Source organism: Stegostoma tigrinum, chromosome 2 (genome assembly GCF_030684315.1).
Source record: "Stegostoma tigrinum isolate sSteTig4 chromosome 2, sSteTig4.hap1, whole genome shotgun sequence".
Taxonomy (NCBI): domain Eukaryota; kingdom Metazoa; phylum Chordata; class Chondrichthyes; order Orectolobiformes; family Stegostomatidae; genus Stegostoma; species Stegostoma tigrinum.
This window is the reverse complement of record NC_081355.1, coordinates 152,831,748-152,859,212: the sequence shown is the minus strand read 5'-3', so window position 1 is coordinate 152,859,212 and position 27,465 is coordinate 152,831,748. Positions and strand designations below refer to the sequence as shown.

The following is a 27,465-nucleotide window of genomic DNA, read 5'->3' as shown; positions in this document are numbered from 1 at the left end:
GTGTTTTGATGGTGGATAAGGTGCCACTCAAATGAACTGGTTTATTCTGGATAATGTTGAGCTCCTATGTATTGTTAGAACTGCAATCATTGAGGCAAATGGAGGCTATTCCTGCCTTGTGCCTTGTAAATGGTGGACAGACTTTCAGTTGGACATGTCCTTTCTAGGCCACACAACTTGAAATTTCTACAACCAGTTGTGTCTAATTATTTTGTGATTTCTTCCCGAATGGCCTCGCTTTCATTTTAAGGTTGTCTAATTCATGGTTGCTCTACCAATGGAAATAGTTTCTGGAAATCGACCTTTGCATACCAAAAATCCTTTGGAAATTCATCTCCACCTACTGGTTAATGAACAGAAAGTAGAATAAATATTGGACAATACATTTCACCACACTTAGTCTAATTATGTTTTTGTCTAAAAGGATCTTTCTGTCTTCCAGGTGGGATCTTTCTTGAAAACTCCTAAGTTTCCAATCTGGGTGGTATGCAGTGAGAGCCACTTCAGTGTCTTATTTTGCCTGAAGAAGGAAATAATGAGTGACTGGAAATTTGAGAGAAGATTTGACCTCTATTACTATGATGGTCTGGCCAATCAACAGGAAGAAATTCGACTTACAATGGGTTGGTAACCTAAACATTCCCCGCTTTGAGGTATTCCTGTTAGTGAACTTGATGAACTGGAGCAGAGTATTCAGTTATAGTCCTCAGAAAAAATGTTTTGCTTAGAAGAGGCACGGAACCACCAGAATCATAGCAGTGTGAACAAAGTTCAATTATTAGGATAAGTTGTGCAGTTTACATTCTTGAGTGAGAGGATTAAGGTATGGTCTAATTGTAGTGTTCAAGATGATTAAAGAAGTTCACAGGATGGGTAGATTTGGTCTATTTACGCTGATGGGTGAGTCAGGAATTAGGAACCATAACGTTAACGTTAGATCTCAGTCTTTCAGGGATGCTTCAGGAAGGGAGAGGTCACAAATCTAACGAGACACAGCAGGAAAAGGTCATTTAAGAAAGGGCGGGCAGGCAGTGCGAAATTGATTGATGTTGTACTTAAATGCATGGAGTGACATTTGACAGATATGATGTTGTGGGATTCAGAGACTTTGTTGCAAGGGGATTGGGTCTGGGAATTAAAAATCCAAGGAAACGCTTTCTGTTGAAAGGACAGGCAGTTGAGCAGAGGGAGCAGTAAGAAATGAAATTAAATCAACAGCAAGAAGTGATATTGAATTGGACGGCATAGAATCTGTGTGGGTAGACTTGAGGAACTACAAAGGAAAAAAGATTCTGATGGAATTGTGTACAGACCTCCTGGCTGTAGTGAGGATATAGAACATTACAGCACAGTACAGGCCCTTCGGCCCTTGATGTTGTGCCGACCTGTCATACCGATCTCAAGCCCATCTAACCTACACTATTCCATGTACTTCCATATGCTTGTCCAATGACGACTTAACTGTACCTAAAGTTGGCGAATCTACTACCGTTGCAGGCAAAGCGTTCCATTCCCTTACTACTCTCTGAGTAAAGAAACTACCTCTGACATCTGTCCTATATCTTTCACCCCTCAATTTAAAGCTATGCCCCCTCGTGCTCGCCGTCACCATCCTAGGAAAAAGGCTCTCCCTATCCACCCTATCTAACCCTCTGATTATTTTATATGTCTCAATTAAGTCACCTCGCAACCTCCTCTCTAATGAAAACAGCCTCAAGTCCCTCAGCCTTTCCTCGTAAGACCTTCCCTCCATACCAGGCAACATCCTAGTAAATCTCCTCTGCACCCTTTCCAAAGCTTCCACATCCTTGGGGCAGAAAATAAATCAGATAGAAAAGGCATCCAGGAAGGGCCCTATTACGAAAGTCATGGAGGACTTCAGAATGCAGGTGGCCTGGGAAAGTCAGATTGATAGCATATCTCAAGACAGGGAATTTGTGGAATCTCTATGACATTGATTTTAGAGCAGCTTGTGGTAGAGCCCTTTCGGGAACAGGCAGTACTGGATTCGGTGATGAGTAATGAGACAAACTTGATTAAGGAGCTTAAGGTGAAGAATCCCTAGGGGCAGTGACCATAATATGATAGAATATACCCTGCAGTTTGCGAGGGAGAAGCTGGAATCCGGTGTAACGGTATTACAATTGAATGAAAGTAATGACAAAGATATGAAGGAGGAGCTGGCCAGAGTTTTTCAGAATGTGCATCTAGCATGAAGAACACTGGAGCAACAATATCAGGAGTTTCTGAGGGCAATTTGGGAGGAACAGCTGAAATTCATCCCATGGAAGAAGAAACGTACTGAGGGGAGGACAAGGTGACCATGATTGACAAGGGAAGTTGGGACAGCATAATAGCAGAAGAAACAGTATAAAATATGGTGAAAATAAGTGGGAAACCAGAGGATTGGGAAGTCTTCTAAAAAAACAGCAGAGGATAACTGAATAAGCAATAATAGGGGAGAAAATGAAGTAAAGGAGTCACCTAGCTTGTGATATAAATAAAGAATGCCAGACTTATCTTTAGATTTCTAAAAGGTAAGAGAGCAATAAGAGTGGATAGTGCACCGCGGAAAAAGTAGTAATTGGGAACAAAGAAATGGCAGACGAAGTGAATAGGTACTATGCCAGTTTTCACCGTGAAGATACCAGCAGCATATCAGAACTTGGAGAGAGTCTGGTGCAGAGGTGAGTGTAGTCGGCATCACTAGGGAGAAGGTGCTAGGGAAGCTGAAAGGTCTGAAAATGGATTATTCACCAGGAGAGCCAGTGGATGTGATCTATTGGATTTCCTCCTTTGACAAGGGCTGTGTAGGAAACTGCTAAATAAAATAAGAGCCTGTAGTATTAGGGGCAAGGTACTGGCATGGATAGAGGAATGGCTGACTGGCAGAGAGCAGGGATTAATGGGTCTTTTTCAGGATGGCATCAGTGACTAGTGGAGTTCCACAGGGGTCAGTGTTGGGACCACAACTATTCATGTTACACATTAACGATCTGGACAAAGAAACTGCTAAGTTTTCAGATGACACTAATGCAGGTGGAGGGACAGGTAGTGTTTAGGAAGCAAGGAAGAGTTGGACAGCCTACAATAAAGTCCAAAGAAGTGATAGATTGAATACAATGTGGGAAAATATGAGGTTGTGCACTTTGACAGGAAGAACATCAATGTAGACTATTTTCTAAATGTGGAAAGGCTTTGGAAATCTGAAGCATGAAGGAACTTTGGAGCCCTAGTTCCAATTCCTTTAAAGTTAACATGCAGATTCAGTTAGCATTTAGGAAGGCAAATGCAATGTTAGCATTCATTTCAGGAGGACTGGAATGGAATAGCAGAAATGTACTGCTGAGGCTGTATAAGGCTCTAGTCACATTTCATTTCGAATATTGTAAGCAGTTTTGGGCCCCATACCTAAAGAAAGATATGTAGATATTGGAGGGGGGCTCAGGTGAGGTTTACAAGAATGATTCTGTGTATGAAGGGTTTGTCATATGAGGAATGGTTGAAGGCCTGGGTTTGTACTTGATAGAATTTAGAGGGATGACAAGGGAATCTGTTAAAACTTTCAGAATACAAGTTGTGTACAATTACAGCATTTGAAAGATATTTGGATATGTACATGGATAAGGAAGGCTTGGAGCGATAAAGGCCATACTCAGGAAAATGGTATTAGTTCAGTTTAGGAAACCTGGTTGATATGGACAAGTTGGACCAAAGGGCCAGCTTCCATGCTGTATATCTCTGAGTCTATATAAAATACTGAGAGGTCGGAATAGAACAGACATGGACAAGGTGTTTCCACTAGTGGGAGAGACTAGGACCTAAGCCTTTATCCCCAAAGGGTTAACCCTTTGGAACTGAGTCGAGGACAAATTTCTTCAGGCAGAGGGTGGTGAATCTATTGGAACTGATTGCCACAGCAGGCTGCAGAGGCCAAGCCATTGAGAGTATCTGGGACAGATAGGTAGGTTCTTGATTAGTCAAGGGATCAAGGGTTATGGGGAGAAGGCAGGAAAAAGGGTTTGAGAAGCATATCAGCCATGATCGAATGGAAGAGCAGATTTGATGGGCCAAGTGGCCTAATTCTGCTTCTGTATGTTATGGTCTCATATAAATCTAGAACACTTGCACAATGAACAGGAGAAGTTCGGGTTCAAATGAAAACTTCAAAACTGAGATTGTAGGCCTTTGGCAAGGCTATGAGGTGTTACAAGACCAAAGATGAGAAACAGAAACTTGGAGCCAGGTAGGGCTGTGCCATTCTGCCCTTTGAACCTGCTCCATCCTTCAATATGATCATGGCTCATCATAAGATCACACATACAGAAACAGGAGTCAGACATTTGGCCCCTCAAACTTGTTCTACTATTCAACAGGATCATGGCCGATCTGACATTCATCACATCCACTTTCCTGCTTTTACTTCGTAACCCTTGGTTCCCCTTACAAATCAACAACTTGGTCTTAGACTCACTCTTGAGGGGTAACATCCTCTCAGCATTTCTCCTGTCAATCCCCTTAAGAATTCTTTATGTTTCGATGAGAGCGTCTCTTATTTTTCTAAACTCCAGTGAGTAGAGTTGCAACTTGTTTAGCCTTTGCCCCTAAAACAATCCTTGCATACTGGGGATCATGCTCATGTACCTTCTCTGAACTGCCCCCAGTGAAATGATATCTTTCTATAAATGAGGGACCAAAACTGCTCTCAGTTCTCCAAGTGTGGTCTTACTAGCATTTCGTACAGATGCAGTAAGATTTCTCTACTCTTATATTCCAATCCCCTTGAAATAAGGGCCAGCATTCCATGTAAGATAAGAAAGTGTGGAGCTGGATGAACACAGCAGGCCAAGCAGCATCTTAGGAGCACAAAAGCTGATGTTTCAGGCCTCGACCCTTCTTTTCTTCCCATTGTCTCTGATCACAATTTTAACCTCACTGCAAAGCCTCTTCCAGGATGCCTAACCTGAAGAAGTTACCCTCCTCCCTCTGGAGCAACCTCAGGGGATCGCTCTCCCACTGCACTCCTCTATCCATCTTCGGTCCGCCTCCTCCTCGCTCCCTATTTATTTCAGAATCCTCTCCCCATCCCCCTTTCCTGATGAAGGGTCTAGGCCCGAAACGTCAGCTTTTGTGCCCCTAAGATACTCCTTGGCCTGCTGCGTTCATCTAGCTCCACACTTTCTTATCTTGGATTCTCCAGCATCTGCAGTTCCCATTACCTCTGATCCCAGCATTCCATTTACCTTGTGATTACTGACTACACCTGTGTGCTAGCTTTCTGTGTTTCATGTACCAGTTCCCTTGCACCCATCTGTGTTGCAGCTTTCTGTAGTTTTTCTTCTTCTAAATAATACTTTGTTCTTTTGTCCCCACTTCCAAAATGAACGACTCACATTTTCCCCACATAATACTCAATTTGATAACTTTCTGCCCAATTACTTAATCCATTAGGGATTGTCAACACGGTTTTGTGAAGGTTAGGTCATGCCTCACAAACGTTACTGAGTTCTTTGAGAAGGCGACTAAACAGGTGGATGAGGGTAAAGTGGTTGATGTGTATATGGATTTCAGTAAAGCATTTGATAAGGTTCCCCACGGTAGGCTATTGCATAAAATATGGAGTCATGGTTTGAATCAGAAATTGGCTAGTTGGAAGAAGACAGAGGGTGGTGGTTGATGGGAAATGTTCATCCTGGAGTTCAGTTACTAGTGGTGTACCGCAAGGATCTATTTTGGGGCCACTGCTGTTTGTCATTTTTATAAATGACCTGATGAGGGCATAGAAGGTTGGGTTAGTAAATTTGCAGATGACACTAAAGTCGGTGGAGTTCTGGATAGTACGGAAGGATGTTGCAGGTTACAGAGGGACTTAGATAAGCTGCAGAGATGGGCTGAGAGGTGGCAAATGGAGTTTAATGTGGAAAAGTATGAGGTGACTCACTTTGGAAGGAGTAACAGGAATACAGAGTACTGGGCTAATGGTAAGATTCTTCATAGTGTGGATGAGCAGAGAGATCTCGGTGTCCATGTACATAGATCCCTGAAAGTTGCCACCTAGGTTGATAAGGTTGTTAAGAAGGCATACGGTGTGTTAGGTTTTATTGGTAGAGGGATTAAGTTTTGGAACCATGAGGTCATGTTACAGCTGTACAAAACTCTGATGCGGCCGCACTTGGAGTATTGTGTACAGTTCTGGTCGCCACATTATAAGAAGGATGTGGAAGCTTTGGAAAAGGTGCAGAGGAGATTGACCAGGATGTGCCGACCTGTCATACCGATCTCAAGCCCATCTAACCTACACTATTCCATGTACGTCCATATGCTTGTCCAATGACGACTTAAATGTACCTAAAGTTGGCAAATCTACTACCGTTGCAGGCAAAGCGTTCCATTCTCTTACTACTCTCTGAGTAAAGAAACTACCTCTGACATCTGTCCTTTATCTTTCACCCCTCAATTTAAAGCTATGCCCCCTCGTGCTCGCCGTCACCATCCTAGGAAAAAGGCTCTCCCTATCCACCCTATCTAACCCTCTGATTATTTTATATGTTTTAATTAAGTCACTTCTCAACCTTCTTCTCTCTAATGAAAACAGCCTCAAGTCCCTCAGCCTTTCCTCATAAAGACCTTCCCTCCATACCAGGCAACATCCTTAAACGGAAGGATGCTGTTTTCGTTAGAGAGAAGAAGGTTAAGAGGTGATCTAATAGAGATTGACAAGATGATCAGAGGATTAGATAGGGTGGACGATGAGAGCCTTTTTCCTCGGATGGCGATGGCTAGCACAAGGGGACATAGCTTTAAATTGAGGGGTAATAGATATAGGATAGATGTCAGAGGTAGGTTCTTTACTCCAGTAGTAAGGGTGTGGAATGTTCTGCCTGCAACACTAGTAGACTCGCCAAGTTTAAGGGCATTTAAATGGCCATTGGATAAACATATGGATAATAATGGACTAGTGTAGGTTAGATAGGCTTCAGATTGGTTTCACAGGTCGGCTCAACATCGACGGCCGAAGGGCCTGTACTGCGCTGTAGTGTTCTATGTTCTTATGTTCCATCAATCCCTCTCTGTAAACTTTGTTTCTCTTTTGCATCTTGCCTTTCCACCTTTTTTGTATGAAAATATGGTAACCGTACATTGGCCTCCTTCCTTCAAGCCATTAACTTCTATTATAAACTTTTGTGGTGCCAGCACTGATTCCCTCTGGATACTGCTGGCCATGGGCCACCAACCTGAAAAAAGAAGCCTTCATCCAGTCTGATGTTGCCTGCTCATGAGCCAGTTTTGTCTCCATGTCAATATATTACGTCCAACGCTGTGGCATCTTATCTTATGCCTTAACCTTTTCAGTGGCACGTTGTTGAATGCCTTTGGAAGTCTAAATATAACCCATCTTCTAGTTCCCTCTATCCACTCTGGTTGAGACTTACTCAAAAAATTTTAATAAATTAGTCACGCGCAATTTCCCTTTCTATGCCGACTGTGCTTGATTAGATTATGGATTTTCCAAATGTTTTGCTATTACTTGCTTAACAATTAATTCCAAAACTTCTCTGACAATAGATTTTGGGTTAATTGGCTTAGTTACCTGCTTTTTGCCTCCCTACCTTTTTGAATAGGCTTGTCACATTGACAGTTTTCCAGTCCTCTGGTACTTCTCCAGATTTTTGGAAAATTATTAAATTGAATTGAATCAGTTATTGTCACATGTATTCAATGTAAAAAAATGCAGTGAAAAGTATATGCCTTCGCTGTACATACATGGTGCCAATCTCATTAACTTAGAATAAGGCAAGAAAAGATAACTTGAGAGTCGAACTTTCCATGCCACTGCCACAGTCCTACTCGGGGCTTTCCAACACTTGCCGTGCCTCTGCTGCAGTCCTACTCTGGGCTTTCCAACGCTTGCCATGCCTCTGCCGCAGTCCTACTCTGGGCTTTCCAACACTTGCCATGCCAATGCCAGAGTCCCACCCCAGGCTTTCCAACACCTGCCGTGCCTCTGCCAGAGTCCTACTCCGGGCTTTCCAACGCTTGCCGTGCCTCTGCCGCAGTCCTCCTCTGGGCTTTCCAACGCTTGCTGTGCCTCTGCCGCTGTCCTACACTGGGCTTTCCAGTGCTTGCCATGCCTCTGCCAGAGTCCTACTCCGGGCTTTCCAACGCTTGCCGTGCCTCTGCCAGAGTCCTACTCTGGGCTTTCCAGAGCTTGCCATGCCTCTGCCGCAGATTCACCCCGGCTTTCCAACGCTTGCCATGCCTCTGCCAGAGTCCTACTCCGGGCTTTCCAACGCTTGCCGTGCCTCTGCCAGAGTCCTACTCTGGGCTTTCCAGAGCTTGCCGTGCCTCTGCCGCAGATTCACCCCGGGCTTTCCAGAACTTGCCGTGCCTCTGCCGCAGCCCTACCCCGGGCTTTCCACCACTTGCCGTGCCTCTGCCAGAGTCCCGCTCCGTGCTGCCTCACTGGCCCGATCTAACCACCACTGCTTCAGTGCCCGCTGTCGCTGGCCACCCTTGATCTCCTGCCGTTGCTGCAGGATAAAATCTGCATGTTCAGCTCGTGCCACACGGTTCTTGTTCGTGACCTAGCTCCTTAAGTAGGTAGTTAAAAGGGGTGGGCGAGAATAGAATTACTACAGAGGGAGAGAGAAGAAGGGGGGAGTAAAAAGGAAGGACAACCAAATTACACATTACAATCATAATTTCTGCTATGTTTTTTAGGATCCTAGGATGCAAGCCACCAGGGCCAGGAGACTTAGTTGCCCTCATATTCTTTAGTATTACTGGGATGTTTGAAGTATCTCCCACTGTAAAGACTGATGCAAATTATCTGTTTAACTCTCTGTAAATATATGTTCACCGATACCATCTCCCAGATTCATTTTCTAAGGGGCCTCTTGACTTTTTTACTTCTCTCTTCCTTTTTCATAGAGTTCACAGAGCTATACAACATAGAAATAAGCCCTTCAAATCATCGGGAGCAGCATGATGGCTCAGTGGTTAGCATTGCTGCCTCACAGCACAAGGAAACTGGATTCACTTCCACCTTTGGGCAAGTGTCTGAATGGAGTCTGCACATTCTCCCCGTGTATACAAGGGAACCTCCAGGCGCTCCAGTTCTCTCCCACAGTCCAAAGATGTGCAGGCTAGGTGGATTAGCCATGGGAAATGCAGGGTTACAGGAAGAGGTTAGGGGACATAGCTCTGGATGGGATGCTGTATGGAAGGTGGGTGTGAACTCAGTAGGCCGAATGACCAGCTTCTGCACTGTAGGGATTCTATGATTCTGCCCATGCTGATCCACAAATACCAAAGTGAACTGATCCCATTCATTTGCACTTGGCCTGTAGTCTACTGTTGCACAGCATTTTAAGTATTCATCTAGATGTTTCTTAAATGTTGCATGAGTATCTGCCTCCACCTCCTGCTTAAGTTCTATATTTCCACTACCTTCTGGTTTAAAACTATATTTCCTGTCTCCTCTAACCACTTTTTCCTCACCTTAAACTTATGCCTTCTGGACTTGGACACATCTGCCATGAGGAGGAGATTCTCACAATCAACTCTGTCTGTGCTTCTCAATCAGATCCTTCCTCAGCCTCTTCTACTCCAAGGAAAGCAAATACAGTCTATCCAGTCTCTCCTCAAACCAAGACTTTTCATCCCAGGCAATGTCCTGTTGAATCTCCTCTGTGTCCTCTCCAGTACAGTCACATTCTTCCAATAGTGTGGCAACCAAAATTGCTCACAGTCTTCAATCTGTGGCCTAATCAATATTTTGTTAAGTTGTAACATGACTTCCTTGCTGCTATACTCTAAGCCCAGCTAATGATGCGTAGCATCCTGCATGCCGCCTTCCTGTTTACCTATGCTAACTCCTTCAGGGATCTTTGGACTTGTATACCAAGGTCCCTTCGTTCCTCAGTACTCCCTGGAGATCTACAATTCATTGTGTATGTCCCTCCCTTATTGGACCTCCCAAACTGCATCATCTCACTTATTGGGATTAAATTGTATATGCCATTGTTCTGTCCAATTTACCAGTTGATTAATACCATCCTCTTTGCTACCAACATCAACACCAACTTTATATATTTGAATATGTTGTCATTGTCAGCTTGTATATTCCTCAGCTAGTTTGCCTTCATTGTTTATTTTCTCTGTCTTTATTATCTTTTTAGCTTTCCTTTGCTGGATTCTGAATTTATCCCAGTCTTCAGGACTTTCGCCACCTCATGGTTTTCTCTTTCGACTTAATACTGTCCTTGACATTCTTGGTTAGCCATGGTTGGTTTATCTCTCTCTTAGAATCTTTCCTTCTTACTGGGATATATTTTTACTGAGAGTATGAATTACCTCCTTCAATGTCTGTCACTGCTTGCTTGCTTATTATCCTTCCTGCTTAACTATCTGCCCAGCTCACTTCAGCTAACTCTATCTTCATTTCATTACAATTCCTTTTAAGTTAAGTGGTTGTTCCTGACATAAGTTTCTCACTCTTGAACTGAACATTAAATTCTATCATGTTGTGATCATTAATAATCTTTAACTTGGAAAATATTTTCCTATTTGCCTTCAATCTGAAATTTATAATTGCCAACTTAGCAGCTATGACCAACCAATGAACTTCCGGTCTTCCTGTGACATCAATCTTTGTTTTGTATTGGGCCCCAAATCCTGTCCTTAAATTTATCCTGTTACATGACCTTACAAATTGAGCCAAAAAGCAAAAGAAGCTTCCCTTTTGTACAGACTTCCAATGTTGCACCAAAATCCTGGAGTTATATAATCCTTTGGACTGTGCTTGTTTTAGATGCTATAGGAAGAATAGAAAAGGAGACAAAGGGGGAGGGGGTTGGCGTTTTTGATTAAGGAATTCCTTAGCGCTATAACTAGAAAAGATATTTTCTGCAAAACCATCCAGTGAAAATACATGGATAGAAATAAGAAAGATCATTTTGATGGGATTGTACTATTATAGGCCCCCTAATAGTAAGAGGCAAAATGAGAAACAAATATATAGGGAGATCTCAGATATATGTAAGCTTCATAAGGTTGTAATTATGGGCGATGTTAATTTTCCAAACATTGATTGGGACCATCATAGTGTAAGAGGTTTGGATGGTGAAGAATTTGTCAAATGTGCTTAATATGTGGATGCTCCTGCTAGAGAAGGAGCAAAACTCTACCTTCCTTTGGGCAATAAGACAAGGCAGGTCATAGAATCATAGAGATGTTGTGGTTGGTTGGCTCACCGAGCTGGATCGTTGTTCTGCAGATGTTTCTTTATCCTGCTGGGTAACATCATCAGTGCAGACTCCGATGAAGCGATGCTGTGTTTTCCCGTCTGTTATTTAAACTCTGGTGTTCATTGAGCTGGATTACCTCACTCCCGGTTTTCCTTCGCAATGGAGTGTACATGAGGTCTAGCTCAATATTTTTATTGATGGCTTTCTTAGTAGAGAACCAGGCTTCTAGGAATTCCTGTGCTTGTCTCTGCCTGTCCCAAGATTCTGGTGTTGTCCCAGTTGAATTGGTGGTTTTCCTTATCCATGTGGATGGAGGTGAGTGAGTATTGGTGGTGTTTTTTTTATCTGCCAGTTGATGTTTGTGCACCCTTGTGGTTAATTTCCTTCCTGTTTTTAGATGCCTGGTTCTGTACTAAGAAAGCCATCAATAAACACATAGAGCTAGACCCCACATACAATCCATTGTGAAGGAAAACCAGGAGTGAGGTAATCCACCTCAACGGACCCCAGAGTTTAAATAACAGGCAGGAAAACACAACAGCACTTCATTGGAGGCTGCACTGAGGATGTTACCCAGCAGGGTCATGAAACGTCTATGGAACAACGAACCAGCTCAGTGAGCCAACCAACCACACCATCCACAACCCAAGCTACAAATGTACTCTAAAACCTTAGGATCATGGAGATGTATAGCATGGAAACAGACAACGGTCCGACTTGTCCATGCCAACCAGATATCCTGTGTGGCCTCACAGAGGCCCTGTCAAAGTGGAGTTGAGATTTGGATCCAGCATAATCTAAATAGTGCAGCAGGTTTTGGAATTGCCTGAATTATTTGAATTGTCTGTGCCTATCCCAATTTCTTTTAGCTTTTCCTTGTATGCTTATGAGATGGACTCTGTGATCATAGTATTGATACGTATTGCGACAGTTGTAAATTCTGCAGTTTGAATTAAGCTGTCCTGTCTCTTTAATGACTGTTCATGGAATCCTGGAGGCGTACTTGTTAAGGTTGACACTAAATATCAAAACAAGCTGACCGTTTGTTCTCTAGGAGGGCTGATTGGTGATCTGATAGAGATGCTGTCATCTATGGAGGAATTGGATTGTTAGACACAATATTCTCACTTATTGACCAATGCAAAACTCCGATCCCTAATTTGAGAGCCACTAATTAACTATTTGAAAATTTAAGAGAAACTCTTATCCAGAGGGCGGGGAGACAGTGGAACTCCCTACCACATAATATAATTTGTAAGAACTAATGTGATAGACATTTCAGAGAGGCTGGATGAGGGATAGAAGGATTTCAAAAATAGAATTGGAGGAACTATGTTTGGAGCATCAATACCAAGGCAAAATTACCTTTCCTGCGCTGTACATTGTTATTTAATAAGATGAACAAATGTGATTTAGCATGAATCCACTGTAAAACAACAGCACTTAAAAAACAAAAATCCTGGCCTACTAAATTGAAATAGGACAAATCAGCAAAGAAGAATTATGAGCCAAATTGCCAGATCACTAAACTAAGGCAAAAGAAAGCTGCAAAGTCCAAAATAGCAAAACAAAACTCTGAGCTTAGTGAGTTTCATTCTCTGTGTACCTTAAACTCCTGGCGAAACTATCTTAAAGCAGGGGTTTAAAATGCAAATGGATAACTAACTGTTTACCAGAGAGCAGTGTAATGTCAATCAGCTGAGTAAAACAAAAGCTCACCGAGGAGGTTATGCTTCATAAAGGTCAGAAATAAAAGGTTGAATCAGACGAGGTATTGTCTAAATCTACCAACCTTTTTAAGGCAGTTCAGGACCATTTATCCTCAAGTCACTTGAAACAGTTTGTGAGGTTCCAGCTGTGAGCTAATGGCCATCAATAAAAATGTGAAAAATAGAAAGGTACCAAACTATACTCAAGCTGGAAAACTGCCATTGTGAGCAACCCAGCGAAGAGGATATTTGCCAAATCTTGTGATTCATTTGTAGATTTTTTTTAATGTTTGCATAGTAGATTCATAGGAACCCAGCACCTGCAAATTCCCCTTCAAGTCGCACACCATCTTGACTTGGAATTATATTATTGTAAATCGGTCAAAATTCCTGGAATTCTGTTCCAAACAGCTCTGATGAAAAAAAAATGTGAAAGGTTGTTTCCCTTTCTGTGGGAGAGTCAAGGACTGTGGTTTCCAGCGTTTAGATCACAGAGCCTCTGGCAATTGATCTCAGTTTCACCACGATGCTTCTTCTAAGCGTCCTGCTGCTGCAAGATTTCTGCCTCCAGGAGCTGCAGCTGTGCTCAGGCATTCTTGCAGAACAAAGAACAGCTACAGCAGATAAAAACTGAAAGAACTGCAGATGCTGTAAATCAGGAACAAAAATAAAGTTGCTGGAAAGGCTCAGCAGGTCTGGCAACGTCTGTGAAGGAAGAAGCAGAGTTAACATTACGAGTCCGGTGACCCTTGCTCAGAATTTCCTCAGTTACAGCAGATGCTGCCATACATTGCGTCTGATATCTGAGCAATAGAAACTGTCCTAAGGCCCAGAAAACAAATTGCAGCTACAGAAATGACTTGCTGTGCATCTGCACTAGAAGGCAGCTGGCAACATTCTAGATATGGCACAAGCATGGACCAGTGGTAGAGTGATGTTTACAGACCACAAGGTGAAATGTGTGCACAGAAAAACTGCCTGAAGACCCACATTTTAAACTCATAGTTGATTGTGAGTGCAGAATTTGTTCTAATTCAACAGATTTTGAAACTTCAAAATACCTTGTGTGCTATTTTGCGTAATGCACATGTCTAACCTAAAGTGTGTTTGTAATTGTAGGAAAATAGCTAGTGGTACCTCAGTTTTTATCTACATTCCTGGCTCGAGATGAATGTGGACTGAAAATATACACCTTCATTGCAGAAGGAGAAAATGAATTTCTGTTCACAGTGGGAAATGATAATTACGTTTGCCCTGTATGTTGCTAAAATATGTCAATAAGGAAAAGTAAGTATTTGGAACGACACAACAATGCACAATGAATTAAAAGGTGTTTTTCATGAGAATAGCACGCCTTGGACAAAGAAAGTTGACAAGTTGAATGCCACTTTGAAAACTCAGCAGTCATTTTATCTAAGATAGCAGCAAAGGATCAGAAAGGCCTGTATTGAAGCAAGATTTCAACTTTGCCATCCTCTGGCAGAAGAGAAATCATTCATAGATGGCAAAGTAATTAAAGAAGCAATCACTGTCGCTGCTGACTCATTATTTGAAGATTTCAAAATCAAAGAAGGAACAATAACAGCAATCTAGAGCAAATTACTTGATGCTTCTACAGTTGCAAGAGAAATTGAACTTTTTTCTGAAAATGACAATCCGGACTTAAGGTTAGTATCAGATAGCATGTAGCCACAGTTACCATACTGAGACTTGGTGAGCAGAGGCCAAATATATATTTATATATAATTGATTTTAGACTTATATATAGTGTAAATTAAATATTTTACAATGCAATTAAATTTAGTTCAACAAGTGATCCTGTGCTTAAAATGGCCAGAGACCACTAATCTACGACTGACGGCGCAGTCTCAGATTAAGTGCTCCCCTGTTTACAACAGATGAAAAGGAATTTCTTGATGTTAGTGAATCTGTGGAATTCTTTACAATGAGGAGTGTAGAGTATAGCTGATCTGACTACCTGAAGTACACGTTTTTCACCAATTAGGGAATCAAAGCTTATGGAAAAAGGCAGGAAAGTGGAGTTGAGAATTATCAGATTAGCCACACTCAGTTGTCTCAATGGGCTTAATGGTCTTCTGCTCCAGCATCTTAGAGTGTTATGGTTTTACTATATGAAGCTGCTATACAAATACACTTTTTGAGAATCAGTTAGATCAGGTTGACTATGAATTTAGGTCTCTGATTTCTAAATGTAATACCTTGAGACTAAGATTAGCTGTGACTAAGGGTCACCATCTAATTATCAGCTTGCTTTGAAGTTTGCTGCCAACAGCCCCTCGCCAGAAACAATAATGGCCCAAGTTAGTGAAAGAAATTAGGCCAGTTCTCGGGAGGCTGTTTTTTTGTTTACTGGAACATGATGTGAACTCATGTAACAGCAGATTCCTGCCGCACACTTGTTTCCTGATTTCGATTTCTCACCTGATTGTGTTGGAACAGTTCGTGCGTTTCAAACAGATCACCACCGATTTCCTTGCTGACAATTAGTTCTTGCGGTGAAACAAAGCTCTTTGTGGAGGGAGAAGGTTTAATTTAAAATCAATCTGTACGTAAAGTCTTAGATTAAAAGAAAATCATGGAATGCTGCAAGTATTTAGCAGCTGTCTTGGCATGGAAGAGAAAATTAACATAAAAGTGTGGCACTTCCATCAGTACTAGGATAAGTGATCTGTAAAGATCTGTTCACTGTCTTTAGTGCTTTTATGTTGCCATCATCTTTGTGTTAAACAGTGAACATAAACATTCCCCACACCCTGAGTTCTGATGAAATGTTTCATCCGAAATATTCACCCTTTTCCTTTGCAGTTTCTCTTTGACCTTGTTCCATTATTCTACCCTTTTTTTGTTTCAAGCATACGAACTAATTAACCTAACTTGGGGTAAAATGCTTCTGTCTCCCATTCCCAGATGCATCAGAACATTGCTCGTTGGAAGGAGATGATGATTTGATTCCTCCACTTGAACATTGCATCAGGACAAAGTGAGTTAATGTGAAATGATTTATATACTGAGTTTTGTGTAGAAGTGAGATTTCTGCTTCACATGCAGTGAAGTCACGGCAGCTAGGGGGAGGCGACTGCCTTGTGCTGTTATTGCAAAACTAATAATCCAGAGACCTGGGTTAAAATCTTGATGGAATTTGAATTCACATTTTTAAAAAATCTGGAATTGAGTTTTATGATGACCATGAAATCATTATTAATTGTCATAAAAACCTATCTCATTCAGAAATGCCCTTTAGGGAAGGGGTCTGTTGTCCTAACCTGGTCTAGCCTACACGTGACTCCAGGTCCATAACAATGTGGTTGATGTTTAGCTGCCCCCAGGCATTAAATACTGGCCTAGCCAGCAATGTCCATTTCCAGTGAACAAGTGAAACAAATTGGTGGTAGATTCTGATTTACGTGCAGACTTTTAAAACAGCTCTATTTAGTCATGATTGACAGTCTGCTGTTCCCCCATTTCTACTAGGCCAAATTCCTCGAATTCCTTACTGTACAGCAGCAGTTGATTCTGTGGTAGTCATTTGAAAACAGAGGCTTGCCTTATCAAGGCCACCAAAATTGTGAAATAAGAGTTCCTTTTCACAAATGCTACCTTGTGATGTCTATTTCCTAAGAATGTGGAGCAAATGAAGTTGTGCTTATTCCTCCCTCCCCTGCTCCCTTTGAAGAAGGTTTATTCCATTATTCAGTTAGGCCATGGCTACTCTGCAAAAACATTTGCTGTTATTTCTAGAGTTATTGTGGGGACCAAAGGTGGATGAGCATACACCCCAAGGTGGCAGAGAGAGGAACAGCAAAAAGTATAAGCCAGCCTCAAAGATGATGAATTGTACTTCATTCCTCTCTCATGTTACACTTCACTGCTGATAAATTATCCCAAAACTGAAATAAATTACCCAGCTGTTACTTGTATTTACCTTGATATATCCCATAAATTACCAGAGTGCTTGTGATACATAGAAATGACTCCCCCATCACACCCTTCCCGGGTTATTCCTGTAAATCATCCCAGCGTGTGGCAGAAGATGTACCCTTCTCACCTCTCAAATATAGCACCAGCACTATTATTTCACAAACCCTTTGCATTCAAATTGACATTCTTAAATGCTGCACTTTTTCTAAGCTGATTTTCTGAATTGATTGAATCCTGTCAAGGCTGGCTGACATCACCAGCCCTGTCTGCACATGTGTAGGTGCTGGGAGCCGTTTTATCTGCTGCTTTGGAGTTTGGAGGAATTGCTCTGACCAAAGATAGCCACTGACCTTCTCCAAGAAGTGTGGCTATGTGGCAGTGTGACAACCCAAGAACTTGTCAGTAGGCTGTACAAAAGTTTTCCCTGTAAATCAGCATGTGTGTGGCTCCACAAAATGTTTAAAGGGGGCTAATTCACTGCCAGGTTTGGACCAAAAATGAAATACTATGAATAATTTTACAACATTAGAAGTGCTACATAAACACAAATAGTTGAATCAGTTAACTTTATGAATGATAGGAAAACTGCTAAAACCAAACGAAAATTAAAAAACTGAAAGCAAAGATTGGGTGAACTTATTTATATGTATTAATTATTATGTAAGCAAGGGGAAGGCTAACATACTGAATGAAAGGAGAATGCTGATTGGTTGGTAAGTGGAGTCATTTGCAGGGTACAGTGTTTTGGCTTGATGACAGCACCCTGTTAGTGATGAATGCCACCTATGTTGCCATCGTAGCAGTGTATAAACAAGCTTCACTTGTTGCTCAAACCTTTGTGATATCTTATGCTTCATCTGAGATAAATAACTCAAAATGATTTGATCAGGGTAGCCATTATCCCATAGGATAGACTTGATGGCCCCATTTCAACATCAAGTTTGCATGGTGAACATGCCTATCACAAATAAGTAATGTGATATATCAATTTCATTGCCCATGTGATGCCAGTTATGTAGGCCATGTGCCCAAAGACCAGCAAAATGTTTATAATAGCACGTTCCTTCAAGTGTTTGCAACAGGCACGTTACTGACCATAGCCAACCAGCCTGCATGTGTAAAGCTCACAACACTCAGTGATTACGCATTTGGACAACATTTGCTGGATGATTTTGAATGTGCGATCAGTTCCACTGACAATCAATTTAGGATTGTCAGGCTCAGTGTGATGCACTTTCATCTACTGGGGGTTGCACATATTAGTACATAAGGCCCTGTTCTTTGAAGGCAGACAGACCGTGTACATGCATAGCTCCTGTTTCAATTTAAAATATGTGCCAGCCATATGCTAGTTCATTTCTTACGGCAATGCCCAAGGCAATGGGAGAATGGTTTAAAATTTAGACCTGGCTGTTAAGTGTCAATTGGCATTAATGGGAAAATGTTGCATTGCAATATCTGTACCAATTAGCACTCTCCAGTCCTGCAGAATAAATAGTGGTTTTCTCCTTCTACCTGTTCCTTGCGAAATGTACGATGAGTGCATGACAAAAGTTTAGTCAAAATGTGACTCTCTTCAGAAATAAAGAAGGGGTGGTAGTGTTGTAGTGGTAATGTCATTGGTGTGGTTATCCAGAGGCCTAGGATAAAGCTGTGTGGAGATGTGTTCAAAGTTTTACATGTTCAATATGTTGTTTGGTGGAAAAGAAATCTGGAATTAAAAACTAGCTTTTATAATGGTTATCAATTGTCATGAAAACCCATCTGGTTTACTAATGACCTTTTAGTAGAGGAAATCTGCTATGATTGTCTGGCCTGACCTACACATGACTGCAACTAACTAAGGACAGGCAACAAGTTCTGATCTCACTAGTGATACCCACACTTTCTATTGGAGAGCAGACTGAGTGAGGGAAAAATAATCAAGTGATAAATTGGGAAGTGTTAAACATTGCAACACAAATTAATGTTTTGCAGAATTATAGAATTGCCAGCACAGGAGAGTATTCAGCCCATCTTGTCTATGTCAGATTTTCAGAAGATTGTTCTGATTTGATCCCACATACCAGCTTTCTTCTCATGCCCCTCCAAACTATTCCTCCTGAAGAGCATGTACAATCTTGTGGAATGTAATTTGGCCATCATTTCAGGAAGTGTGTTCCAGGTCTTACCAGTTTGTCTGTCAAGAAGGTTTTCTTTATTTACTCTTTGTTTTGAAATTGTTTTAAATAGGTGACCTCTGGTTACTTGCCAGAGGAAACTGTGACTCCCCTACTTGTTCTATGAAATCCATTATAATTTTCTATAGGTCTATTAAATCTACCCATAACCTTTGCATCCCAAAGGAAAATAATCTCAGCTTGTTCAACCCCTCTGCTTAATTGAAGTCCCTTGACCATGGTGTTATCCTGGTAAACTTCCTCACTGCATGTTCTGTACTTTCATATAAGACATAAGTTGAAGCCTAACTGATATCTCTATTGACAAAGCTAAGTATTTCAAATGCTTTCTTAATCATCATCTCAATGTGCACTATAACCTTCAAAGCTTCGAATCTGCTTTTGAGGTTGGGGGAAGTTACCTCTTGTACATTTCAGTTAAATAAGTTGTTAAATAATAACAATGACTACTTTTATTAAGCTATCCAGTAACAACTAGTAATCTGTATTTGAAAAGACCTACCGTAATTACAACTGAGCAGTTTGCTAAAAGAGATTGCTAAGACACCTGATTATAATAAATAGACAGTGAAATAACTCCACATCAGCTGGTATCCTGTCACCAGGCCACCCTTCATTTACACATGCATAGTACTTGAGACTGGTCTGGCTTCCTCAGAGCCAGCTCCAAGTGAACAGAACTTCTGACACATCTGTTTTTATCTGTGAATCGGGGCTCCCTGATTAGACCAGGTTAACAGCCCCAAACAGGGAACTCATATTCTATGAGACCCACTTGGCTGACCTCATTACAGTCACTACAGGCAGCAACAGAAATATTTGACATTGAATTTTTACCACTGAGGATTTTTCTTCCAGAAAACCATAACCTCATGGCTGCTGCTGTAATTCCCAGTTAGACTGCACATAATGACATTAAATATTTAATATTTCTGTTTCTTAGGATGCCACTTAGATGTTTATGTTTGATGGAAAATTTAACCTAAATATATCACAGTGAAAATAACGTATGTCTATCCTTTGCGCCCCCCCCCCCCCCATTTATTATATCACTGATGATCACTGCAGTGCCTTTGATGATCTTGTCCCTACAGGAATGTTGTCTCTCTTCCCATGTATTCACTCTTTCGCAGTGTGGCTCCCATTGAAAAAAATTGATTTGGCAGACCAAAATATTCCACTGGTGTCTAGATCAAGAGGGCACTGCCTTAAATAGATGAGGAAAGTGATGTCTTCATGCACATGGTAGGAGAAGTTTGCAAATCTCTCTCACAAAAAGAAATGGATACTAACTCACCTAATTATTTAAAGCCTGCAACTGATAGATTTTTGCTAGACAACAGCATGGAAAATATTCAGAGTCAAGGCAGTAGGTAGATTAGAACAGAGGTCAGCCATGATCTCATTGGATGGTAAAGCAGGCTTAAATGACTGAATGGCCTCCTCCTGTTCCTGTGTTCTATTTTCATTGCCTCAAGTCCAACACACATCACCAACAATCTTCCCTCCAATATGTGGACAGAAGTGGGGATGTTGGCCGATGATTACACAGTGTAGGTGCTGAAATAGTGCATGTTGTTATGCAACAGGACTTGGACCGTATCCAGGCTTGGACTGACAAATGGCAGTAACATTCAAAACACACAGATACCAGTTCCAACAAGACACCGTCCACTTACCACCCATGACATTCACTGAATCCCCCACTATCAATAGCCTAGGGGTTACCATTGAGCAGAAACTCAACTGGACTCGCCACATAAACACAGTGGTTACAGTAGCAGGTCAGAAGTTAGGTATACTGCAGCATGTAACTCACCACCTGACTACTCAAAGCCTGTTCACCATCGACAAGATGCAAGTCTGGAATGTGATGGAATATTCCCCACTTGCCCAGATGGGTGCAGCTCGAACAACACTCAAGCTTGACAACATCCAGGACAAAACAGCCACTTGGTTGGCACCCCATCCACAAACATCCACCCCCTCCGCCGCTGGTCAGCAGCAGCAGTGTGTACTATCTACAGGACGTACTGCAGAAATTCACCAAAGATCCTTAGATAGTGCAGTACCCTCACTGAACCTGATTCACAAGCTAGATGTCAAACCCACAATGACCTCCATCTCATCGGACAAGGACAACAGATACATGGGTATACACCACCACCCTCAGGTTCCCCTCCAAGCCATTCACTATCCTGACTTGAAAATATTCACCATTCCTTCACTATCACAATAAAAATCCTGGAATTCTCACCCTAAGGGCATTGTGTGGCTATGTATAAACACATGGACTGTGGCAATTCAAGAAGGCAACTCACCACCACCACTGTAAAGGCAGCTAGGGACAGGCATTAAGTGCTGACCAGCCAGCGATGCCCATCCTCTCTGATTGAATAAATAAATAAAACAGTTATAAACTGTGGCTCTAATTCTTGATCTGTTTGAGTGGGAGTAGTTTCTCAGACCCATCATGATTTTGAAAACTTTAATAAAATCTCCTGTAGCCTTTGTTCTAAGGAAAACACTGGCAACTTCTCTGATCTTCCTTCTTTTCTGAAGTGTTTCATCCCTGGAGCCAAGCTCATAAGTCTCTTCTGCACTCTTACTAATCCATTCACAACCCCCTGTAGGGTGGTATCCAGACCAGTAGACAGTACCTCGAGCTGAGGTCTTCCGTAAGTTCATCATAACCTCTCTACTCTGGTACTGTCTACCATTGTTTATGAGACCTATAGTTGTGTATGCTTTATTAATAGCATTCTTGAACTTTAACGGCTGCATATCCTTTCAAAAAATACCCTTTTTTTGTGATCAGAGATAATGGGAACTGCAGATGCTGGAGAATCCAAGATAACCAAGTGTGAAGCTGGATGAACATGGCAGGCCAAGCAGCATCTCAGGAGCACAAAAACTGACGATTCGGGCCTAGACCTTTCATCTTCCTTCTTTTCTGAAGTGTTTCATCCCTGGAGCCAGGCTCATAAGTCTCTTCTGCACTCTTACTAATCCATTCTCAACCCCCTGTAGTGAATGGTCTAGGCCCGAAACGTCAGCTTTTGTGCTCCTGAGATGCTGCTTGGCCTGCTGTGTTCATCCAGCTCCACACTTTGTTACCTTTATTTTGTACTGCCTTTCAATGTTCTTTTATACCAAAGTGTATCACGTCACACTTCTCCACACTGAAATTCATTTGCCATAACTACCCTTTCTCCTAATCTGTCATTGTCATTTTGATGTTTGATGCTGTCTTCCTCATTGTTTACAGGTCTCCTAAGTTTCCACAAACTTTGAAATTGTCCCCTCCACCTTAAAATCATTTATATATTTCAGGAAAAGCAAGGATTCCAACCCCTGCAGAAATGCACTAAAACTTTCTTCCAGGCTCTTGGATGTTCATGTATACCACATCAGCAGTCTTTCCTTGATTATCTTATGTGTTACCTTGTCAAAACACTAGCAAGTTAGACACAATTCTCCCTTCACACATCTAAGCTGACTCCTCCAAATCAATCCATAGTCCATATGTGACTATTAATTCTATCCTAAATAATTGTTTGTAGATATTTCCCCACCATGGAAGTTAACTGTCACCTTTAGTGTTTAGGCCAGTGTCTGCAACCTTTTTTGAACCAGGGAATAATGTTTGCAATTCTCCAATCCCCTGGCCCCGACCCCATGTCCAGGAAAGGTAGACAGATAATTGGCATGTCCAATGCAATTTCTAACTTCGCTTCTCCGGTTTCCCCTCATAACTGCAACTTTGTAAGCCTCCTCTGTATTTCCTCCAGAACAAGTGTATACTTCCTGTACTGTGCTGTACACACAACCAATGTCTTATATAATTGCAACATTATATCCCTGCTTTGGTATTCAGAACCTTGCCATTTTTGGAAAAGTATCCCATATGTCTTCTTTAGAACTTGGTATCTACTTGTCCTGCCACCTTTGGGGACCTGTGGACATATGCTTCCAACATGCCTCATTTCCTGTACCCCTATTGGTACCCTCATGTTTATTGTGGATTCTCTTGCCTGCACTTCTCCAGAATGAATTCAGTTTGCCATTTTATACCAACTCAGGTGAACCATCCTGCAGTCAACAGTCATTCTTCTTGTTATCATCTGCAGTGCCAATTTTTGCATTCTGTACAAAATTTCTTATGCCTCCCACATTTAAATTTAAACCGTTAGCTTACACTACAAACAGCGAGGAACCCAGTACTGAGCCCTGTGGAATACTACTGAAAACCACTTCCCATGTGCTCAAACTTCAGCCAGTTTTGGATCCTACTTGCCATGGTCCCTGGTGTCCAATGGACTTTATGTTTTCTCAACACCTTGCCCAAAAAAAACAGATTAATGTGGCACAACTTGCTCCAAGCTTAAAGTGAGAAATTACATTCATCTGAAAAAGGAGAGGACTTCTGTTCAATGCAACACAACCTAAAACTATTCTCTAATTTATTAAGGTGGAAGGGAGCATTTGTTGACTGGAATGGAACGGACCCAATTCTGTGAGAAGCTCGATTATCGTCTCTGAGGTTGAACCTGGATCATGTGGCCCGGGGGACTGAGAGGTGCAAAAACCAAACACCAACACCTTCGCTTCTGAAGTGCTGCAGATAATAGCAGGATAGATCTTAAAATGTGTCTGTCATCGGATGGCACCCAACAACACCTCCATCAGTTAATTTACCTCATTTCTTCTGAACGTGTAGCGGTGGGGGTTGGGGGAAAAGTGGAGATTGTGAGTTGAAGGCCGTAAATTCGGGAAAGTAGTGACCTGGCTTATCTGCCAGTCTCCCAAATGAACTGCCAGAATGTGATATTTGGTATGCTACCATGCCTATTCAATTCGGGTTATTCTATAGGATTGAAGATCTTCCCTATTGTTAATAACGTGGAACCCAAAGTGAAAATTAGACACTATCAAAATGGGCAAGTTTGTTGGGCAAGGTTAATGGCCTGTGGCAGTGCTGAAGGGGCTGAGCGCTGTAGGAGATGCTGAGTGATTCTCTGAAAAGTTGTCTTGGATTCAGCAAATGCAACCTTTTAGAGGGTTGTGTTCAATTTTATCGTTTTTTTTGTTTTAAACAATTTAAGAAATTACTGAAGTAGGAAATTGGACCAAAACCAATTTTTCCTGTTCAATAAGGATGCTAAAGGCTCTGGTTCGATGGGAGATCGCAGGTTCACAGTTGCTTGATAGTGACTTCAGTAAACTCATGAATGCCTTTTACCTGTTAGCCACCATACTATCCACTTGTTGCTAAAAACAATAATGTTGCATGTTTAAAAGAAAAATGGCTTTTATTAGCTCATGCAGCTAATTTTTTTAGATCATGAGTTACAACTTATGATTTCCACCGAGATAGTAGAGGTCAAAGGTTGTACCGTGTACCTTAAAAGAATGGTCAACATGGACCAGAAGCTGGAGTTTCGAGGCTTTACCTGAGCAAAGCCTCAGGACACATTTCAATAAGTGAGGCAACTTTATTGTACCCTTAGAAGCAGCTGGCCACTGTACTTCAGTCTGGTTAGAGCTAGGTCTCTTGCTGGCAGTGGCCCGCAGTGAACGAGATGTAGGGATGGGCCAATATGTGGTGTACCTTCCAGGCTGCACAGCAACCTGTAAGTTCTGGAATTGACCATACACTGCAAAAGAATTTGAAATCCCTTTAGGAGCCCACATAATTATGCCGTGTGTTGATGGAGTAATCCTGAGCAGAAGAGTCCCTACAGGCTGCTCTGCCCTGTTCAGATTCTGGGACACAATCTTGGGCATCTGACTGTGAAACCTGGCAAACCATTTCTGCCATGAGATGGTGCCCATAACATTGACATAATTCAAATTCATACTGTACCATGTTCCTTTTTCCCCAATGAGGAGCATTTTCTCCCACCTCACTGTGGTTGAAAAATAAAGGGAATAGTGTAATGTTTCTTTGTTCCCAAATAGAGTCTGAGAATTTTTAGGAACGAAAAATAAACCAACAGACCTCAAAGCCTGATCCTACTACCCTGTTATGATTTTTCTCTGTGTTCCTTAAAGATATTTATTTCAAGTAAGCATCTATCCCTTTATTTGCTGCCCTAATTGATTTTGTATTTACATCCTACTGGTTCAGTGTTTTTATGTTTGTCTTGATTCTGCTTTTAATCAAGGATTCATCTACAAAAAGTGTCTTCTCCACAAACTGCAGGTTGATACAAACAATTTCATGACTCCCTTTTTTGAGGAGTTGCACTTTTTCAAGTATGTGTTGGCTAGCATTTGTTACTGAAGCAACTTGACCAGCACCACTAAAACCGATGAATGGCCATTTTGATTTCATAGCAACCTATGGGATCTTGGCCTGTATAAGCTGATTGCCATCTTTGACAAGTTGAAGATTCATCAGCTCGGAAGCATTTTGGGATGTCTTGGATCTATAAAAGGAGCTGCATTACTTGACATTGTTCTTTTCATTCTCTCCTTCCTTCCTTCCTTCATCTTTCCCAAGGATTACATTTCACTAAATTCAATCCAGTGGTGTCATCTTCCAAACTCAACCCCACCTTACCACCTCATAGGACAGCCTTAGGGCCTCATCACTACCAGCTCAGACATTATTCTGCTGGTTTCAGCCCGAATGCCAGTGCTGTTTTACATATATAAGCCCTTGGAGTAAAATGCCTGCGTCCCAACCCGCTTTCCATCTGTTGAGCAGGATTACCTCCTATTCCTTGTGCTTCGTTTTGAGCTGGCAAGCCTGTTGTGCAGAGCCTTTTAAACGTGACAGAAATAAAAATGTTCCCTAATCAGCTTCTGCGTTTAGTGCACTTGCCTTAAATGTCCGCATGATAAAGTTGTTTACAGTAATCTCCAGCCTCGTGTTGTATAACTGGTTGTCAAGGAATTAAAAAGCAGCCATTATGTTTGGCTTTGTTGGATATCTGTTGCCTTTAATTTGTTTGATGCAAGAAATGTGCATGTGTGTGCACAAATATGTGTATTAATGTATGTCTGAGTCTTCCTGGTTATTACATGGAGCCAAACAATGAGAGACCGAGCTGTTGTATTATTTTGTGTGCAGTAAGTTGATGCTGTGGACTTTCTGAAGAATTGCTGTTTTGTTTGTAAGAGTGAAATGAAATAATGGTTAATTTATTGAAAACCTTTCATTTGTGTCCTGTGCCACCTGTACACACCAATAATGCCTTCACGTGCTGCAGAATAAAAAGAATCCTGGCATATATTGAATTCCTTTTTCAAAGAAGAAGAATGTTGGACTGCATGACCTGACTTGTATGATTCTGTTTCCTGCCAAATATCACAAATCGTTTACAGTGACTATAAGACTAATTCATTAAATGTGCTTCATTATGCAATATAGAATCCCTACAGGCCAGAAAGAGGCCATTTGGCCCATTAAGTCTGCACCAACCTTCCAAAGGGCATCCCACTCTGTTCCCACAACAGCCTGTTCCCCAGGGCCAGTCCACTTAACCTACACACCTTTGGACTGTGGGAGGAAACTGGAGCACCCGGTGGAAACTCACACAGACATGGAGAAAATGTGCAAACTCCACACAGAGGCTGAGAATCGAACCCAGGCACCTGGCGCTCTAAGGCAAAAGTGTCAGACACCATGCCACCCAATATATTCTGCGTGTCTAGAATAACAGTTTTGAAAGCAGAAATTCACTTTCTAAAATGCATGCTCCTGTACCATGTTAAGTGTGTGATACAGTGTTTATTTTATTTCTAACTTATACAGTTTAGTCACTTGTGTTTGGCTGTGGAAATTTTCAATTGAACAGTGGAAAAACATTGCGCTGTAATGACAGAATCTGTGCATTTAAACTTGGCGCATAGAACAGTACAACATACAACATGGAACAGTACCGGCCCTTCGGCCCACAATGTTGTGCCAACCTATAATCCTACCCTAAGATCAAACTAACCTATACACCCCACATTTTACTATCATCCATGTGCCTGTTGCTTAAATGTCCCTAAAGCATCTGACTCTACTACCACCACCAGCAGCACATTCCACACTCCCACTACTTTCTGTGTAAAGAATCTACCTCTGACATCTCCCCTATACCTTCCTCCGGTCACTTTAATGTTATGCCCCCTCGTAATAGTCATTTCCACCCTGGGTAAAAGTCTCTGACTATCCACTCTACCTATGCCTCTAATTATCTTGTACACCTCTATCAAGTCACCTCTCATCCTTCTTCACTCCAATGATAAAAGCCCTTGCTCCCTCAACCTTTTCTCATAAGACCTGCCCTCCAGTCCAGGCAAAACAACCTCCACGTTTCTATTGTGCATTTCCCTGAGAACATCTCTTCCCAATTTATGTTATGTAGTTCTTGCCGAATAGCATTGTAATTC

The 27,465-nt window shown here is 41.7% G+C and overlaps 1 protein-coding gene across 3 annotated transcripts in view; it reads left to right on the top strand.

The window, feature by feature from the left end:
- mindy4 (MINDY lysine 48 deubiquitinase 4) overlaps positions 1-26,305 on the top strand; it is a 195,063-nt gene extending 168,758 nt beyond the window's left edge. The window contains exons 16-18 of one of the 3 annotated variants that reach the window (XM_048549836.2): positions 443-623; positions 15,887-15,959; positions 23,549-26,305. In XM_048549836.2, the coding sequence (XP_048405793.2) occupies positions 443-623; positions 15,887-15,959; positions 23,549-23,597 (303 nt within the window). In that variant the 3' untranslated portion in view covers positions 23,598-26,305. Of the gene's footprint in view, positions 1-442; positions 624-8,931; positions 9,411-15,886; positions 15,960-23,548 lie in introns of those variants that run through there. The other 2 variants (XM_048549844.2, XM_048549826.2) reach the window with 2 other exon arrangements.
- Positions 26,306-27,465: the final 1,160 nt, after the last annotated feature.